We start from the raw sequence: 21,310 nt of genomic DNA, 5'->3' as shown, positions 1-21,310 counted from the left end.
GTGTCTTGTCTCTGTGAAGTGGTCTGGGACATAACTGAAGCCGCCTTTGCCAGTACAAGCTCTTACTGATAAATTCTCTTGTGTTTCACCTCAGGTACAAGAACAGATTAACATGCATTTTGAGAAATTGCTTTAGTGCAATTTTAGAGCCAAGCGTTAATGTTAATTACAGTGTGTGTGTGGCTGATGCTTATCTGGAACATGAGTACTGTTGGAGGTAAGTTATGTGTGCTTGCTGCTTTAGTGACCTTTTGTCCATTGTTTATACAGCTAATATACAGTGAATTTAAGCTTGTGATTAATGAGACAGAACATTCCAACAAATTCTTCAGATGGAATGGTTAAATGGTATGTCTTTAATTTTCTGGGCCATGATGGAAAGTGAAAAGACTTTGTTTTGAGGGCACTTTCTTTGCAGGCACGCATCTGTAGTACTCCATGTAGACAGTGTGTTTGTTTTCTATTTTGGTGTATATAGGGGTGCTGTGTGTGTATGAATAGCTACATTTTTGTAATGGACAATGTAAACTACATCTAGTAAATACAGTATATATTGCTGAAGTCTATTAGGATGTTCTACTCCTCATTAATTTAATTAGCTGGCATAGAAGCTAATGAGATGTTTAATCTAAGTACATAGTTTTTTGCGCATGCTGTAGGTGCAAGCATGCCTAGACACTCAACCGTAGTACTAGATCTATCTATCTATCTATCTATCTATCTATCCATCCATCCATCCATCCATCCATCCATCCATCCATCCATCCATCCATCCATCCATCCATCCATCCATCCATCCATCCATCCATCCATCAGCAGTGGTTATAATATAAAACTACGGGAAGGAATTTTGGCTTGGTGGGCTAATACTATTGCAAGCAACATATGGAAGAATTTTTCATAACCTGGGGTGTGTTGTGCTCTTCCTGAGTGCATTAATCTCATATTTCATATATACTGCTACAGTTGAAGGCTATGTCCCAAACCACATAATGTCCACTAAGTGGTATACTTAGTAGTTAAAGTAATTAATACTTCCACACTTCTATGTGGCCAGCCAGCATGTCAAGAGCAGTTCAGTGTTTTCAGTGAAAATAATTGATGATAGTCCTAGATGGTAAATAATGAACACAGCTCATGCCTGATAAAATCTACCTAGTGAAATCATCCTTGAAATGATCATTCTCTAACAATTTTCTCTCTTCTAATTAGCTGCGGCTCCTGTCAGTCATGGTGCAACGAAACTTAATTAATGACTAAAGCTGGCACATAATGATGTTTGACATGGAGAACCTGAGCTGGTGCAGGATGTCTCCTTACAAAATCCACACAAATATCCACTGATACAGTTTTGCTTGTAAATACAATAATTGTCCTGCTAATGAATATATACAACTTACCAAACTCAACAAAGATCTACTCAACAAACTATTAGAATATTAATACTATGTAATTTAATTTGTGTTATTATTAACTACTGTAAGACTAAAATAATTTCCAAAATATTTATACATACCTCACTGCTATTTGTGCATTCAATGGAAAGTCGTAACTGCATAAATAAGAAACTGCTAGAATGCAATGAATCTCATTGGTAGGTGGGATTGCAAAGTTTTTGTATGAGGTTTAAAAGTCATGGTCATTGACCGTGTGTGTGTGTGTGTGTGTATTGCAGCTGCCTTGGCAGGTGACACAGACATTTAAAGTGGCAATTAATGAGAGAACCCAGGACAGCTATAATTACATCTCTGAAAGACTTCCCCTCCTTGTGTCAGGCAGGGATAACCAGCAGGTTTCACTAAGCTCCTAAAAAACAAAAGTGTGATAGCTTCTTTTCTCCACCATTGCACAATGCTGGTGATAGCAGTATTAGCACAAAGGTTTAAGCTTTGGAACCTAATCTGACTGAGCAGAATGTATATATGATGAGGTGGGAGAGTGCTGCTGCATCAGTCTCTTTAGATAGTGATCAAGCAAGGTCTAAATCCCAGTGGTGCTGCTGTCAGTGGATCACCGAACAGCATAACTGGCAATATAGGAGACCATTAACCCCTGTGAAAATAGACCTACTTGACTATGAAAGAAAAAAGTTTAAAGCAGGTTATTACAATATAAGTCTTAAATGTCATTAAAGGTGAGTTCTTTTGTCACTTTGTCACTTTTATATTAATAATAATTGTAATACTTAAATTGCAAGTCATTCAAGGACGAATTTTCCTTTAATGTCCATAGTTAGATCTGTTGCTTAGTAACTGTCTGTTGATGGCCTTTTTCAAATATATAACCATCTGGCAGATATGAAAACCATGACATATAAAACAAATTTGTGAGAGAAAGACTCTGAGTGAAGTCTTTATACTTGTAAAGGTATTATACCTCTTTGGGCCGTGTTTGGGAATTGAAAAGATGCATCACTGGGTATGTAGGTTAATTATTCAGAATTGGCTAAATCAGTATTATGTCTGAAATTATTTTTTATTCGTTGCTCTAAATAATCATAGTTCTGAGCAGATTCTTGCCAATACCCCAAAAATAAATAGAGATATTAGGTGTTAGTTCATGCACTGACCACTGTGTGGCAGCATTTGTTCAAATTTGCCTTTTCACTTGCTTGGTGTATTAAACCCTAACCATATTTTTTATTTTTATTTTTTTTACATTTTTTGTGTGTCCGATGTAATTTACAGCCTATTTGCAGTATAGCTGTAAGATATTATCTTGCCAGTAGATTTTACGTGTGCTTAAACTGTGCTGTATTAATAAATAATTGGCTTGGATTAATAAATAGTTGAGTTTATAATTTTATGCAAAAAAGGAAAACGACTCAAATATTGTCTTATTTGCACATGAAAACTCAGCTTGTACTTTTGGTGCAGTGTTCTGCTTTGAACTTTAAAGCCTGATTTTGAAATCCTCTCTTCATGGTTTCTCGCTTTTCCTTGACTGCTGATATCTTGCTTTCAGCACATCTTTTCATGCACCAATCAGCATCTGAAGAACGAAGTATATTTGCACAGCAGATCTCAGAATAACCTGCTCCAGAATGAGTGTTGTACTGATCTGAAAACAGTGGCTCGCACTGGGGCTTAACTTTAACGCCCATGCAAAAAAACCACCAAGAGTAGTTTTGGATCAGTAGCACAGTATGATTTCTGTCAACAATTCTCATATCCACTGGTCTTTCCCTTGGGTATGTATGTTTGCTTTCTTCTTCTCAAGAGTGTGAAAGCAGGCATGATATGTTTGTTTCACACCCACTCACACACTTACCCACACATAGAGTAAGCGGTTAAAGTGGATCCAGGAGCTGAGTGACTTTAGCCGGCTGCAGGATCTTGGTAGACTGTAGAAAAACACTTTTCAACACGCTTGTCTGAGCATGTGCAAAAGGGTCTGAGAAAGGTACAAGCACACAAAGAGAGTACAAGGGTGTCTGGAGAATGTTTCAGAATTGAAAACAGAGACATAACAGCAGACTTCTGTGGCTTTCATTGTAATGAAGACTCATTTGAAATATGGCAGGATTATCTGCACAAAATGTACTAATTAGTAGACATATAGTAGTAGTAGCTTATTGGTTCATCTGCCTTCTGTGTGGAATCTAATTGTAGATTGTCTGAGATTGCATAGTTTTGAGTTATATTATGTAATATAACTATCAAATATTATATAAGGAATATTGTTATTATCACATGAAGCAGGTATACAATGTTCTGATTCCTAGTGAAGCCCAAGCTTAGTTGTGGGCCAAGCACACGAGACATGACTCATCTCTGCCAAAGATGAGACCAAATCTCTGCTTTTTCCTTATAATGGTTTGTGGCCTGTGACTATGTGAAATGCAGAATTAATGTAATGCATTGTATTAAAAAAATACACAACAGCAAAACCTAAAACTCCACAGCAAATATGAAAACTCAACCACAAGGTCCTGATTGCATATCTCATACATGTTGCTGAATGGCTACAGCACAAGTCTGTCTGAAAGCACACAAAAAAGGAGAGCTGGATGATGTTTACAGTAGGAATTATGAACCCAAATGACTCTAATAATGCTTTCATGCATGTGATAGTCATACAAATGTGTCCAATACGCTTATAATGTTTAATGAGGACTTTCTCTTTTCGATTTAATTCTGATGAGTTTTGGATGTTTGGTATTCTTGCATTTGGTTTTATTGTTGCGTTTTCTTAATGTGGTTTGTTAATGTGTTTTGCATGTCTTCCTTTATTCTGTATTTTTTATTTTTTTTTTGCTGCCATCTCTCTTCACCTCTCACGTCAACCTCAGGATGTAGAGTACCTCTTTCCCCCCAATGATGGCCCTTTTTACTTGCTTCTTGTTTTTATCCAGGGTTTTAATCTTTTGGTTTGGAAAGTCTCACAGTCCTGGCAGCAAGGCCTATATACAGTGCAGAGGTAAATGTCCCATTAAATAAAAGCTCCCTCAAGAGCTTGCCCGAGCCATGTTTTTCGGGCCTAACCTTGATGTTCTTGGGAGAACTGTGGTTTTCAGTCTGACTGAAATTTCAGTCCCGCTTCAACATGCTCAAATGAAGGAAATGTGGGAACATCGACACATCAGCCAAGCTGTCCATTAGTGTGTCTCTCATTCTTTTATCAGGTCCAATCTGTTCACAGTTCTCTTTTTCTTCTCCAGTTACTTCCTCTACACTGAGGTATTTTTCTCAACTCATGCCTGCAATGAGAAGTGAAACATGTGCCAATTCATTCTTAATATCTTAATAATTCTATTATAAAAGTGATATATCTGCTACACAAGCTAAGAGAGAGAGTGTGTGAGAGATCATAGGTGGGCTCAGACACTGTCAGTGTGTATGTGTTTGTGTGTGTGTGTGTGTGCATGTGTGCTTGTGTGTGCGTGTGCATGTACGCTTGTGTGTGTGCGTGTGTGTGTGTGTGTGTAGCATTTTGTAAAAAATAAAAAAATCTCTGCTGGATCAGCACATTTGCTTTGTACCTGCCTTCAGTGCCTGCTGTTTTATGACAGTAAATACATTCCCCAGGCTTCTCTTCTCTTCTCTTCTCTTCTCTTCTCTTCTCTTCTCTTCTCTTCTCTTCTCTTCTCTTCTCTTCTCTTCTCTTCTCTTCTCTTCTCTTCTCTTCTCTTCTCCATAAATCTCACTTTTGAGTAAGCTGAGTAAGGTTAGGAGCCAGCAGGAATATTTTGGATGAAATATTCACTGTGAAATTAACTGTGTCTGTAGTAATGGGATTAATGTTTTGTTTAATATTTAGCCTCTTTAGATGGATTCCTTAAAAGAGTGTGAGGGAACAAGGGATGAAGTACTTGTGCATTTGTGCTTTCAGTATCAAACTGTCTACTAATAAAAGCTGTTGCCTGTGCATGTTCAATTAAGTGGTACATTGAACACACACACACACACACACACACACACCATGTGTATCATGGTCTAATTGTTGTACAGAGTGCAAAAGTCTATGGTTTCTTTGGTCACTTTCTTTGATGTGCATGATGTAGACAATATTATACTGTAGTTTATTGCAAGCAATTTATGGTTTATTGTCTAATTTTTTTAACAAAAATAAAGCATTCTATGTGGCACTGAAAATTTTGCATAAGAGATAATAGTATTAGAATTTGAGGACTATTTCAGTGCTGCCTTTATCTTTTATCTTTATATTGCTTACATTTATTTCAATACAGTGAACACACAAGAACAGACCTACAAATTGCTATTGCTAACACACACACACACACACACACACAGACAGCCAAAAAAAGTGGATTACTCATGTACAAAAACACAGCTTTTCCCCTTCCTGAAGCTCTCTCTACATGTTTTTGGTGCATCTCTTTGAAGACCCCTGTGACAAGAATAATCTGTTTGATCTGGATAGGTCAAAGCTTTTCTGACAGGACATAATCCTCTCTCTCTACTTCTGTGCTAAGAAGGGAGATACATCAAGCTAGGATGTTCAGTCTCTATCAGTTCCTTAAACCAGTAAAAAGCTAGAAGGAATCCAAAACACTGAGATCTGTACGAGATTTCTTCATCATTGGGGACATGGGTCAAAGTTTGTAGGAACAATAGAAACCCCAGAGGCTGAACTTTGACCTTTAGGTTAACAAGGTTTTGATTGGTATATCAGCTTCTTAAATGGTGGGGCATTGTAAACCCTTGTAGTTCTCAATAAAGGGATGGGTTCATAGCCCGAGGACAGGTAGTAGTATAAGCTGTGTTCTAAAAGCCTTTCCTGAAAGCAATCTCTAATTTTATCTTTTAATAAAGATTTTGGCTAGGGTAGCCAAACACACTCTGAAAGAATATTTCAAAATTAGTCATGAAGCAGATTATGTTTAAATTAAATAATTTTTAATAATGTCTAATTTATTTACCTATACATATTTAAAGTGTTCACTGGTCTGGCAAAATATTACAAGACTACAACTGATTCTACAAAAATTATTGCCATAAAAAATAATTAAATTCTCTTTTTGCCTTTCCCCTTTTTGATGGACTATCTGCAAAATATGTGTATTTCAATTTCAATGTGTGTGTGTGTGTGTGTGTGTTCTACTAAGTGTGTGAGTTAAGTGGAAGGCATTTCAAAGCCTTCTTTGAGCTGCTGACAAGCACAGTTATCTACATGACAGCTTTAGATCCTGGCTGTCAATCAACGTTACCGAGGTGAAAGGTCATTACCTATAGTGGTGCACCATGCAAATGGAGCCAGAGAAAGAGAAGCAAAGATGCTGTGCTTTGGAATCTCCCCTTGCCCTCTCTTTTTTGGTGAATTTATTTATACCTTGACTAAATAAGGAAATACATTAAAATTTTAGGGTCGTTTAGGTCTGCAGAGAAAGAGGGGGTTTGACAAAAATTCGAGCACTGAAAGTATTTAAACTGTAGTATTATGTCACCTACTAGTGACAAGCTATACCCCTGATTGAGCCCACAAGCCCCAGTCATCAAAGTGTATATGAGTAGGGTCTCTTAGTTTTCAGGCAGCTAAAACCTTAAATTGCGCAGGACTGTGAGCCTCCAGAATTGTTACTGAGAATCACTTACTAATTAAAATCCAAGCTAAACAAATGACCATCAAAACACAATAGGTTTGTCATGCCACACATTTGATGTAGAAAAAACCTGTATAACAAATCACTATGTAGGCATAGTCATAAGTATGTACACAGCAGAAATTAGTGTAATTTGCATACAACTTTCATACAACTACTGTAGAATCAACAAAAATCAAATGATGTATGATGATAATAATCCACATACTATTTAACACTGAAATTAGTTCTTTGCATTGTAACATTATGACATGACGACACCATAACAGGTGACATGAATAACACTGATTATCTCCTCATCACGGCACCTGTTAGTGGGTGGGATATATTAGGCAGCAAGTGAACATTTTGTCCTCAAAGTTGATGTGTTAGAAGGAGGAAAAATGGGCAAGCGTAAGGATTTGAGCGAGTTTGACAAGGACCAACTTGTGATGGCTAGACGACTGGATCAGAGCATCTCCAAAACTGCAGGTCTTGTGGGGTGTTCCCGGTCTGCAGTGGTCAGTATCTATCAAAAGTGGTCCAAGGAAGGAACAGTGGTGAACCAGCGACAGGGTCATGGGCGGCCAAGGCTCAGTGATGCATGTGGGGAGTGAAGGCTGGCCTGTGTGATGTGATCCAACATGATCCATGGAGCAATGGAAGAAGGTGGCCTGGTCTGCTAAATCACACTTTCTTTTACATCACGTGGATGGCTGGATGCATGTGCGATTTTCCTCGGGAACACATGGCACCGGGATGCACAGTGGGAAGAAGGCAGTGTCATGCTTTGGTCCTGCCATCCTTGTGGATGTTACTTTGACACGTACCACAAACCTAAGCACTGTTGCAGACCATGTACACTCTGTCAAGGAAACAGTATTCCCTGATGGCTATGGCCTCTTTTAGCAGAATAATGCACTGTGCCACAAAGCAAACATGGTTCAGGATGAGCACAACAACAAGTTTGAGGTGTTGACTTGGCCTCCAAATTTCCCAGATCTCAATCCAAATGAGCATCTGTGGGATGTGCTAACCAATTATGCTAATGACACAGCTGATCTAAAATTGCTAGTGAGAAAGGGGAAGTGGTAACTAACAAATGAACTGACCAACATAATTCTTTCCCAATATAATTGAAGTACAAAAAAAAAAAAACACACACCAAAAAAACAGATGAGCGCCAACCATACCTCCGTCACTGTTAGCATGACCAGCAGGTTCGTGAATTTACTTAATAAAGAGCAGGTAAACTGCAAATGGAGCTGCTTATTGTGTATGTAAGTGTGTGTGCGCATGTGTGCATGACTCATATTAATTATTGATATAGGCAGACAGACAGATTGCACATTTGCCGGCAGCATGTGTTATGAGAGCTAGAGCACAGTGACTGCTGACAGAGCAAGAGCAAGTGAGATGCTACGAGACGAGAGACTGTAGTGAAGAGAGAAGGAGAGAGAGTACAAAACAGAGGGATGCACCTGTAGATGTGTGTTGAACAATCAAAGTGCATAGCAGCATCAGTGAGAGAGAAAGAGGGAGAAACAGGAAGGGTCTTGTGATTCTTAGAGACAGAGATGCAAATGCAGTTAAAAAAGTAAAAGAGGATGATGTGGACCAGAGCCTGAAGAGTAGACCCACAGGATATTAGTCAAGAATTACACAGGTATAGAGGGTGTGTGAGGGTGAAACAGAAATTGGGACAGGAAAACAGGGTGCTGTTGTTTAGAGATGATGAGCAGGCAAGCGTGTTTCTATCGTGTTCCTCCTCAGGAGCTTCATAGGAGAAACCAACAGACAGATCCACCCAAGAGCAAAGCCATACACAGTGTCATTGACATGAAGGTAAGAGCATTAGCACTAACGTTTTTGGATGGATATTTTGAGAATTAGTATTTATTATTGTTGATGATTATTGGTAGTGGTTGGTGACGGTTATTGGTAGTAGTTATTACTGTTGATGTTGAAACTGACATACTTTATATGCTGTATAATGCTTTAATAGTGTGGCTAAAAATGAAAACATTCAATCCCATTTTATTTATTACAAAAGGGAATTTGAAGTTAGATTTGAGATGTTTAATATTCAAAAAGACATTAGAAATGGCTCAGGTTTCCCCCTAAGGAAAAAAAGTGGTCTGTAGATCATCAGTTGTTTTCAAGGTGCTGATAATAAAAATTGTAGACTGCCATAAATACAAAGTACTGGAATCTGGTCGTTTTAATACTTTATGACAGCTGCTGTTCTCATGTTGTTACAATAGCAAACATAAATACTAATGAATAGCATTTATAGCAAATCTTCTTGCTGATGAGCTTATCATAGAACTGTGCAGTGACCACACAAGTTTCTAACTGACCAAGGACATTTAGATATTTATTCTCATATTCTTAAATCCTTAAACATCAGAAACTGCAAAGCCAAAACTACTTGCTAATACAATTCACCAAAGACTTGTAAATGAACAGAGGACAGTTTGAAGTCTGCCCATATGGTACTGCTTGATAGTGAAGGCCAATGGCAGGAAGAGCTCATGTTGCTCTGCTTAAGGAGAGCACACTTATTCAATTTGTTTCAAATGTCACATATGGAAGCTTTCACTCTGTGTGCTGACTTTGAAGTCAGTGCTGAACTGTGAAAAAAGGTTACTCACTTCACACACTCACACTCACACCCACATATATACTTCTACACATATCTGTGGCAAATGTTCTTGATCTACTTAGATGCCTGGACCTTAGGTACATTATATGGTTTTTAAACAGCTTCTGTCTGTGCTTGTTAGACACATGTAAACAGCAAATTCATTTGAATGAGTCTGGACACACAGGGCTGCATATGAGACTGGTTTCTATGGTGATGCCTCAGTACAGCTTGTGAAATGTTCAGTCTTATGTGTTTGGATTTTTTAAACTACACTCAAACACCCTGTATATCTATGGCTGTAAAATGTAATGATTTTAATTTGTATCAATAAGCACAAATGAGCGCATCTGTAACCATGACATTTGTATTAGTAGTTACTTGGCAGATTGAGGTTTTTATTTTTTCCTTTTGAAAAGACCAATGAACTTTTTGGCTTAACTTCTAATCTTAAACTTTCTTAACATTTCTCAGCCTTTAAGGCATCAATATAGGTCTTCTGTTAATGGTTTAGTTTTACTCATTAGTATGCTATTATACTAACACGCAAATGTGTCAGGGTCTAGAGCAGTAAATTTAGGAATTCATTTTGTTATATTTGTGCTATATTGGCACTTCATATTTTGTAAATTAGGTTATATGTGTGTCTAAAAATTGCTTGCTGTTGAATCTTAATTGGAACATAGATTTCTATGTGCCTGAGTAGTATCAATTATAATTATATACTGGTTTTGCTATGTTATTCTGTTGGACTAACTGTGTCATTAGAACTGCATACTTGTAAGAATTTGCACACTTTAGATTTGAGAAGAAATCCAGCAAGAGTGACCTCAATTGTTTGTATGAAATCGGGCTTGCTGAACATACAAGTTGCTGAGAGTAGAAACTTGACTAGGTGTAGATCATAGGCTGAAAATAAGATTGTGTAATATATGGTGTGTATAAATAAGATGCGGAATATTTGGTATGCTGACACAAAACAAAACTGTGTCTGAAAAGAGCAAATTCAGAAATAGGCATACAATTTTGAAAACATCACTTCTGTAGGTCGGTCTGTCCTGTATATTTACCTTGTTATGCATAAGTGTCTGTGTATGTATGTGGCAGCCTGGGAAGACCCTTGATGATTTTTTTTTACTTTTCTACTACACACATTTATGAAAATTACACATCTGAACTAAAATGTGTTTCTCTCTGGCACCTATGTCAATCATAGGTGAGGTTATAGAATTTTAAAGGGCGAAATTGCGTTTAAACTTTCCATTTAGCAGTGCATTAGCGTCTGATTATGCTTATGTAGCTATCCAACATTTTGATCAAAACCTGAATCAAAGTGGAATCAAAGTATATTATAGGCAGAAGAAAACATTTTGGCCAAAGCCAAATTTGTCAACCAGAATTCAACACAGAGACATGTGGCTGGTTTTCCTTAGCTGTCACACATACAGTATGTCCTAAACTTTTGTCTGTTGAAATAAATGTCACCTGTGTACCTGAGAAACATTTCAAATGTTGGCTATTATGAACTGTGGCAGACAGTAGACAGTATGAGCTGTCTTCATGCAGAAAAGCTATAGAGCTGCATCAGCTCCTGTAATGTGGCTTAATAACAGAATTTCTATTGGCTTTGGAACTTGTCTCTCTGTGAACAATCTCTTTGTACAGTTTGTTGCATTTTATGTGTGTCTATAAGTGTGCTGAAATATGTGTATTTTGTAATTTGTTCCAGAGCACATCGCATCCGTTCTATTTTGACCCTGATGTTATTTGGCAGGTATAGTACACATATGCTAATTATCAAAAGCTTCAACTTCTACACAAACTCTTATAAAATCCTTTTAAATATACACTTCCACTTACATCATGTTGTTGCTTTCTGTCTTCATGTAAATAAGAAACTTTTTTATTTTTATTTTGCCCTATATAATTTTGTAGCCTGACTGCAGTTTAATTTATACATGCCATGTTTCCTTTTGAACAAAGTAGGAATAGATCTGAGATGCATCAAGCATGCTGGTCAATATTAACTCTCATAAAATAAGTTGTATGAATGTTGCATTGTATGAACATGAATATGAAAAGGATGAATTGCATTGTTTATGAGTTATGAGCTAAAATGTACAAGGATTAAAATGTACTAGGAACAAATAATAAATAGAAAAAGAATGAACGTTATTTAGATGTTTAATTTGCCTGAATGTTTTCATTTCCTGTTCTCCATTTTCCATTTCATTTCATTGTTGAATTAGCTTAGCAGAAGAAGCTGTACATAGTATGTACACTCACTAATTACTTTATTAGGATCACATGTACATGTCTGTTTAAAACGTCTAGTTATGTAAAATCTATAAAATCATGCAGATACAGTTCAAGAGCTTTAGTTAATGTTCATATAAAACATCAGACAAATCTAAATGAATTGTCTGTGGTGAAGTTGGTGGTACCATAAGGGCTGGTTTGAGAATTTGAAAACTGCTGATTCAGATTTTTTTAACAGTCTCTTGAATTTACACAAGAAGGGTGTGAAAAACACAACCCTTTCAGTGAGAGTAAGTTCTGCTGGCACAGACTCGACTGCACAAGCTAGACATTTGATGACTGGAAAAACATCACCTTGTCTTATGAATCTGCAAATGGTAAGGTCAGCATTTGCCATCAGCAGCATGAATCCATTGACCCACCCTGAATTGTGGCAAGAATTCAGGCTGCTGCTGCTGGTGGTGTGATAGTGTAGGGAATGCTTTCTTGGCAAACATTAGCTCCTTAAATCCAATCAAGCATAACTAACAAGTCTGCAGTAATTGTGCAGCAAACTGTATTGTGTTAACATTGACCAAAATCTTAACTGAATGTTTTCAACACCTCGTGGAATCCATGGCACAAAGAATTTATGTTGGTCTAAGATCACATGTGGTTCTACTAGTATTAGTACAGTGTTTCTAATAAAGTGGAAGGTGAGTGTATGTGCATTGGTATTTTGCTAAGAAAATAGTTGGTGTACTGTTTCAGTGATTTTAGTATAGATTTTGCATGGCATAAGCTAGTCAGAACAGCAAGTTCAGTGTGTGTCATTGCTTAAAACTTGCTGATTATCATTTTTTTGTGTCTCTGCCTATTTTGATATCACTTTTTTTTTGCTCACTTTCATTAAAGTATGGAATCTCTGCTCTATTTATTCCATTATATTTTCCTCTGTACATTATGCCACTGAGTGCCATTCTTAAAATCATGGATACATCAGGATCTATAGTGATTATGAGATATTACTAATGACGGATGCTAATGGATATAAAGTGCAGGAAACCCCATGGAGATGATCGAGTATGAAGGCTAGTGGCCTGGAAAAAAAGTATTTTTTTTTCAATCTTCATCAACTCTGGATGTGCAGTGTCGCATATGAAGCTCAATAGTCTCCCCATCTCCATGGCTAGTTTAAGCTGACCCCTGCAAGCACTAAACCTGCCGTTCAAAACTACCTCCATTAAGACTTTCAAGTGGTTTCTCACAGCATTTAAATCTTTCCTTCCTACAGTTGTGTGACTGATGTACATTTCACACATATCCCATGTAGGACACCAAAATTTCTTCACTGGAGCGGAACATCCGTGAACTGGAAGATGAGATCCAGATGCTGAAGACCAACAGTTTCCTGAACACAGACAACAAAGATGAGAGGCTCAAGCAAAGTGACGTTTACAAGAACCACTCCAAGTTCATGAAGAGCAAGGTTAGAGTTTATCCCTCACCCAAGACAAAGATCGATCAAGACAAATTCCTCATTTTCCCTGGAATGAACTGAAGGTGCAGTTTGTGGGATATGGGCTTGAGTGAATAAAGGTTAATGTATTGAAGTAGAAATGGATTAGTACAAGTAGAAATGTACAAAGGAATAAGATGATATGAATAAATACTCATATATAAATATGGATTTGGTAGAGTGGTAAATATGGAACTAAAAACTGGATATGATTGATGAACTGGTAACTGAATGGTTTCAGTTAGAGAACTTGGAATTATAAGTTTCTAATTTTTTTTATCCCCAAAAATTAATTAATAGGTGTGACTGAGCATATAATTGTGTGTATATAGGGTGCCATGGTGTCCCATCCAAGGTATATCTTGCCAGATCTACCTTAAATCTTATCAGGATAAAATGCTTAATGAAGATGAGTAAAAGACACTTGTCTGTGCTTTGATAATATTGACAGTAAGCTCTATGTCTCAATATATTAGCTTGTTATTGTATATAGAATCCAACAATTCGAAAATGACTCAGTAGATCCTTGGTTTGTCTGAGGGAGGAACACAGATGGAGTTTGCAGTACTGGTGTTGGCTTACGCCAGCGGTATCAGATGACTGAACTTCTTCTGTGGTGACCTTTGAGGCTTGAGAATCAGCTTGTCTAGAATGAAAGATTAAATTACTCTAACCTGAAAGTGTTCATGATTTATTTACAAAGCTCTTGGGTTTCCAGAATTGTCATAAAACCTTTAAGACTTTTTCTTTAGGACATTTTTTTTGTATTTAATTAAATTTGATTGCGTTGAATTATTTTGCTACTTGTTTGTGATCTTTGTTCTAAAAAGATGTCTCTTGCAATGAAACTTTTAGTTCTGAAGGAAAAAAGAAAAATTACTTTTCATTACTTTTCATTTCTCATTATCCTAAGATAATCATAAGGTATTATCCTAACTCTGCTTTTTTATTCTTGCAAAGTTCTTGCACGCCTTTAGTGAATTTCTCTGTTTCATACTTGGGCCGTTCCTACAATCTCATTTATGCATATCCATCATTCTGTATCACACCTGTCACTCCTTCATCTGTACTATCAACCAAGGGTCTACTACTTTCATCACTAGGGGCCAAGGCACTGATGAATTGTAAGAATCAAAGGTTCAGAAGCTGATAAGGGTGGCAGGTTTCAGACTGTTTCCTCCAAGCCCAATTACCTCTCTGTGACCTCTATGTGCCTGTTTACAATGGCCTTTTGATGAGGACCATAATTTTTCACAAGCTATCACATGGACTTCTGACCCGAATCTGAAATGCACACTCTTGGCATGCTATACAGAGAAGGAAAGAAGCTGGTGAGGAAGATGTGAGCAAATGATCTTCATAAGGAAAGAGAGTTTATTTTAGAAAAATAGATGAATCAGTGTGTGGCAAGTCAGTCTCAATAGGCTGTAGCATGTAAACATACCTTGTCTCAACAATATAGTTCTCTAAGGACGCACACACTAATGTTTATGATACTACGGATTTGAATTTATGAATTGGTATTTGGTCAACACTGTCAAATTCAGATTTCCAACTTGAATTTTTCACAGGATGTGCTTAATATTATGCTATGCTGTTCATGCTGCTATTATAAAAGTATATGTAACACTTTACAGTAAGGGAACATTCATGAACATTATTTTACATTTGCTCATTTGGTGCTACACTGATGCATTGATTCAAGGCGAGTTGCAAGTGAGACAGGAAGCAACCTGGGTCTGATCAGTGGCAGCTTGGTAGTGCTGGGATTTTGAAACCTGTGGCAGCTTGGAAGAACTGGGATTTTGATAGTTATCATGAAGTGATAACCCTTGAGTCACTACGTATGTAATAAATCTTTTAAGCATAAATCCATAAATGCATTAACAATATTTTGACCATAACTAATTGTATATTTAAGGATTTAGGTGATCTGTAATCAGCTGTTCTCTCTCTTTCTCTTGAATTTAATAAGCCAGAAAACCCCCAAGAAACCTCAGATAAATGTTCCATTTAAAATGAAAATGACATTTTATGAAATATTTGCCAGTTTCTATTACCTCCAATGGTAATCCACATGAAATATCTCTTAAAATTAATATACCAGAAAATATGTTATTTATAATGAATTGTAATGGTTAATTGACTTATTACTTAACTGTTACTAATGCTTGTAATGCTACTGCATTACTTAATGTTTATGAACGTATATTAGTAATGTTATAATAATATAAGTATTTATGTATTTATGTACTTAGAGAGTCTGCTTTGTGTTTTAGGATAGGTTTAAGTCACCTGTCTGTCTGGCAACTCAACAAGTGACTACTTGCTCACTCAACCAAACATACCTGCTCCCTCAGCAACAGAAGATTTCAGAGCAAATGAAAGTACTCTCCCCCCCCCTTCTCACTCTCTCACTCACTTGCTCAGTTTGGCTATTTCGCATATTTTATTTTCCACAATCACAGCAAGGTGTTATTTCTTGATTTTCTGACTCACCTGCCATTGTGTGTATCATCACTGGTATTCCAGGGATGTGACAATATATGCAAAAGTTAAAGAAGTCCAAGAACATGTTGGCAGTAGATGGAGGTGTCAATTTGGCAAAAAGTTAATTGACTCAGCAGAGAAAGTGTGGAAATAGTAAAACTAGATAAGAATGTTTGATTGAAGGATACCAAACAAATATTTAAATCTATAACAAATGCTGTGTGTTTTGGGGCTTTCTTAGCTTTTGTTTCTGTTTGGTAGTGAGGCACTTTGCATTCTGTTCTTATCTTTTTCTAGGAAAACTAACTGTAATACACTAAATCAAATTTTAGAATGAACTATACCTTTTTTCTGTCATGGTATTATTGTGAATTACTTGTATGTTCATATTTGTCTTGTATGGATTTTTTTTTTTACAACCCCCTACTTTGTTATTTCCCCCTTTTCTCAGATTGATCAGCTGAAGCAGGACTTATCAAAAAAAGAGTCAGAGATGTTGGCCCTGCAGACTCAACTGGAGACTTTGACCAATCAGAATTCAGACTGTAAACAGCACATTGAAGTTCTGAAGGAGTCCATTACAGCAAAAGAGCAAAGAGCGACTATCATGCAGACAGAGGTTAGTGCGCATGAAAAAAAAAAAACCCCGACATCGCATTACTATGTTTATTAAAGGTTTAATGCAAATGAATCTTCCCTTTTCAGTTTATTACAATACATTTTCTGATGCATGGTTTATGATGTCTTGCCCCAAATCCGTGCTTTTTATTTTTTAACATTTCTGAATATAGAATTGTGAGAGGGAGAGGGAGTTGCAAGCCTTCAGTCTTAGAAATTGTTCATTAAATCTACTTAAAACCTAGGTAAAAATCTGCATGGCTCACAGCTTAATTGTGTTGTTAGTGCCTGACTAACATTAGATTATGCATTGAATGTATGTTTTTCCCATCCAAGGTAAAAGCACTGTCAGATTCAAATCTTGGTTTTCCGATTACATGACAAATGTACTGTTAATACACCACTCACAACACAAGTTCTTTACTAAAACAATTTAGTTTCACTCAAACCTGACCAAGCAAATTGTTAGTTTAGCCTGAGGTACTGCATACGGTATTTGATTTATGTTTGTTGTTATTGTTTGCTTTTGTTATTCACCAAGATTATGAATCACTGTGTCAGACTTAGAAATGGAGAGCAGGTATGGAGAGAAAACATTTCTAGCAACTTAATTCATATATTTGTCTCCTTTCATGATGCGAGTCTACCTGATGAACAAATGGGACAGATTTCCCACTTTAATATTTGAGCAGATCCAGTATTTAATTTAATTCAGTATTAAAATAAACATATTATATTGTCTGCTGAATTTATCTTTTACATTAAGCTTTATGTAATAAGCACTAAAATTATGGTATAATAGGGTTCTTATATAGCCAGTATTTTTGTGGACCATCACACACATATATGCTTTTTGAACAGCCTATTCCCTATTTAGTCCTTTTGCTGGTTTTATAACCTCCACTCTTCTAGGAAGGCTTTCCATTAGGTTTTGGAATGTAGATATGGGGATTTGTCCATTTAGCCACAAGAGCATTAATAAGTCCAGGTGAAAAGACCTGGGTTGCAGCTGATGTTCCAAAACATGCCAAAGATTTTCAGTGAGGTTGCGGTCATAACTCTGTGCACAAGGGCGCTGTCATGCTGGAACAGGTTTAGTTCCAGTAAAGGGAAAACTTAATACTATAGCATACAAGATATCCTATATAATGATGTGTTCCTAACTTTATGGCAACAGTTTGAGGAAGACCCAGCTATAACCATAGTGTATGCCTAATTGTCAGCTTGTAAGGATACTAAATTTCACCAAGCCCCCTGGTACTGGTTCTTATTCAACTTTTGGGTAATGAAACATACAATGTTACTCAGTATGACTTTGAGTAGGCTGGAGACAGCTGCTGTGTTAGTAATAATAGAGGTTAAACTGATATTGATGTGGTTGGACATTGCAATAGTTTGTTCGGCCATATGACAGCCAAACAACAGTTTGTTCTGTAGAATTTCGCATAGAATGTGTTACAGCTTTTCAACAGCAGCAGCAATTGCTATTAGTAGAGCAGCCAACAAATCTGTTAATCTTCCTTAGCTAGTTTCAGGCAGACATGCTTATGTGATTTTAACTTGCCTTTTTGGAATGGCATGCATGTGTGATTTTAGTGGACTTTTTGGGAACAGTAATTGTTTGAAAAAAAGTTCTAACCGTTACACTCAGCAAATAATAGTGCTTTTCCATCAGACTGTACAGCAGAACAGTACTATAACAAAATCATCCATTTTTTTTTGCATTCTTTGCATTATTAAAAAAAAAACATGATAGTATCCATCCATGCAGTGGTGTAGACAGGAATTAATTTCAGCAGATGAGAATATATACTAAATAAAAATCACTGTGTTTTATTGCTCAGGAATTTTGTGTGGATTTCCAACAGCAGTAGGAGTGCTGTAAGATGCTAGTAATGGTAGTAAAAAAACATTTTATCTTAGAAAATCAGACCTACAATAGTTTTTTCTCTTCCTGCAGTAAACCTCCAGAACTTATTTGGGCTGTCTCCCAGTTCTAGGCTCAGAGTGTAGCTGAAATGAGAATGCATGACGCTGATTGGTTAATCCACTTTCTTTTAGAAGCTGCCAGATAAAATGCGATTGAGCATATTAGGAGATGAATTCTTTTCACGTTTGGACTGGTTAACTCTTTTTAGCAAAGACCAAAAAATTTTTTTACCTTACCTTATACCTTAATGTAGACCTTATTTGTGGTACCAATGTTCAGCAGTGAAATTCATTGTCATGTCACAATCCACAAGTGGTGCTTAATATGAAAGTAGACACTCAGGGCTTTATGAATTTGTCTAGAAGTATTTCTGTTTTTACCTAGCCTACTAGAGGCAATATTCCACAACTGCTTGTTCATAAGCATCTAAAATTTGAATGTGTTATAATCCATTAAAATTTAGTGTAAGTTTATCCAAACAGAAATAAAAATGTCTCACACTGAAAATCAACAGTGTTTATATCAGACTTGTAGTGGTAAAATAATTAATTTGTTTATACTGATTGGAATGGTACACCAGTGTACAGGTAAAAAGGGTTCAATATTGAATGGTAATGATTGTTGAATATTGCTATAACACAATTACTGGCAATTATTATTATTTGGCATTGAATAACATATTTCTGAAATAATTGCACTATAATTATGTACCTAAATGGTATAATGAGTTGTGCTATATGTATTATAGCCATTCATGAAGAAGCATTTGGAACTGGAAAATATTTCAGGGGGACATTCAATCTATAACCACCGTGACCAGGGTATGGGCAATTCTGTATTTGGATTAGAAACTAGACTATAGTTTTAACTCTGGTAGCAGTATGCTGTAACCTACAAGCAATCTCGCATAAGCCTTTTTACATGAATTATTGGCATTCATGCATGAGACAGTGGCACATCGAAACACCATAGATTTTATTATTAAAAATTTATATGTTAAATTGCAACATACACATTTATACACATGCTTGTCATAGCTTTTTGTTTGCTGTAATTTAACTCCAGGTGTTGTGCAGCGAGAAACCACATCCTCATCTCATATGTCCATGCAGGTATTTCCCTGCATTTTTAATGGTGAATATATGTTGACTGATTGACCAATAGGAGTTATAATTCATTACAAAGTCTTCCATATGGCTCACAATTTTCTGCTTCTGCATGGAGTTTTTTTTTTTTTTGACTTTTGTTTAAAAAAAAAAAAAATACAGAGAGATAATAGATAGATTGTTGCTAAGGAGATTCACTGACACCCCATGGGCATTGCACTGTAGCCACTGCATTGCGAGATAGTTTTTATTGGAACACTCTAATAGAAACCTGTGGTAACTGCAGCAGCATTCTGTGCCCTGTCTATCATTATTATGCTCATTTAAGATATATTGCAAGTATGTTTGCTGAAGGAAACAAATGAAGATGATCATTTTTGAGGGAACTAAAATACTTAATACAGAACTAAATGAATTAGAAATGTTGGAGTAATCCATTTCAAATGAGTATCCAGTTACTTGCACAATCATTTACATCCCCGATTCTAACCACTAAAACTGTTTTTGGAGACTTTAATTCTGGCCATTGTTCTAGGCAGGCTATTTTGTTACAGTTGACTGCTCATGTGCACTCACTCACACATTTATGTACACACACGCAAAGTTTTTTCACTGTCAAAAACTGAGACCTTAATTGGATATTAGTGGCACTGTCTCTTAGTGTCTGGCTTGGACGCTACTAAAAAGAAAGCTTGACTTAGGGCAATTGTGCAATTTTCTGTGCTTATTAAAGCCCAGTGACAAGTTGGTTAAATATTACTTTGGTTTGCTTAACACAGGGCCTAGTATAGACCATATTTTGTAATGTCTGAAGAAATTTTATTGTTATGAGCAAAATGTGTTGCTGGATTTTGCTGGTTGAAAGAAAAAATGCCTGAGTTGTGTATCTTGCCATTTAATGTGTAATTTTTTAGGTTTGTTTTGTAGATTTATGATTGCAAAGGTTCTGCAATGATTTAGGGCAGGTGATACACATGTTAAAGATCATGAAAAAAACATGTTAAAGATCATGAAAAAAAAAATCACTTGGCAAATGACAGTGGCTAAAGTTAGGAATACTATAGACTCATGGTTCTCATGGTGAGGTCCAGGGAACTGTAAAGGTGCCTGTAATGTATATCCAACGGATATACATCTATATGACTGGAAAGTGTGGAAGGTTAAATAATAAAATAGGTTTAATTATTCAAATAAATTAATTAATAGTACATATTTAATTTTAAGAACAACAGGAAGAATATTTACTATCAATTAATTTATTTGAACAGTTAAACCTATTTTATTCCTAAAGCTTTAATGCTTTCCAGTCATACAGATGTAGAGCATAAGGGTGTCTTTGAAAATTTTTTACTCTGGAAAAGATCAGTGGATGCCCTGGTATAGACAAAACAGGTAAACTAAGACCTTAGCTTAAATAGAGAGGAAAGAAGGGATTATAGTGGTTTTCTGTTATACGGAATAGTCTCAGCTATTTTGCTTTTGTCACCTGATAAATGACTGCACTTAACAAGTAAGGCATACAGTATGTAATGCTCCATTTAAGTGTGTTAGACCTTGCACTTATATAATTATTTATATTACAGTTATAAAATAATTATTTGGTAATTATATTTTCAATGATATTTGTTCTTATTATGTTATTCTAACAATAAGAGCATTAGTAATGCATCAGCCTTTGTAAACCATGTCTTTATGGGCCTCACTTTATGCACAGAGGCATAGT

The 21,310-nt window shown here is 36.3% G+C and overlaps 1 protein-coding gene across 5 annotated transcripts in view; it reads left to right on the top strand.

The window, feature by feature from the left end:
* LOC131352661 (ERC protein 2) overlaps positions 1 to 21,310 on the top strand; it is a 194,786-nt gene that overhangs the window by 14,336 nt on the left and 159,140 nt on the right. For 3 of the 5 annotated variants that reach the window (XR_009204539.1, XM_058388941.1, XM_058388940.1), the window contains exons 4-5: positions 13,258 to 13,413; positions 16,385 to 16,552. Coding sequence is in view for 4 of the 5 variants with exons in the window: in XM_058388941.1 (XP_058244924.1) it covers positions 13,258 to 13,413; positions 16,385 to 16,552 (324 nt within the window). In the remaining variant the exon portion in view is untranslated. The remainder of the gene's footprint in view (positions 1 to 13,257; positions 13,414 to 16,384; positions 16,553 to 21,310) is intronic. The other 2 variants (XM_058388943.1, XM_058388942.1) reach the window with 1 other exon arrangement.

Source organism: Hemibagrus wyckioides, linkage group LG05 (genome assembly GCF_019097595.1).
Source record: "Hemibagrus wyckioides isolate EC202008001 linkage group LG05, SWU_Hwy_1.0, whole genome shotgun sequence".
Taxonomy (NCBI): Eukaryota; Metazoa; Chordata; class Actinopteri; order Siluriformes; family Bagridae; genus Hemibagrus; species Hemibagrus wyckioides.
The sequence above is the reverse complement of the archived record's forward strand: the minus strand, read 5'-3'. Positions and strand labels throughout refer to the sequence as shown.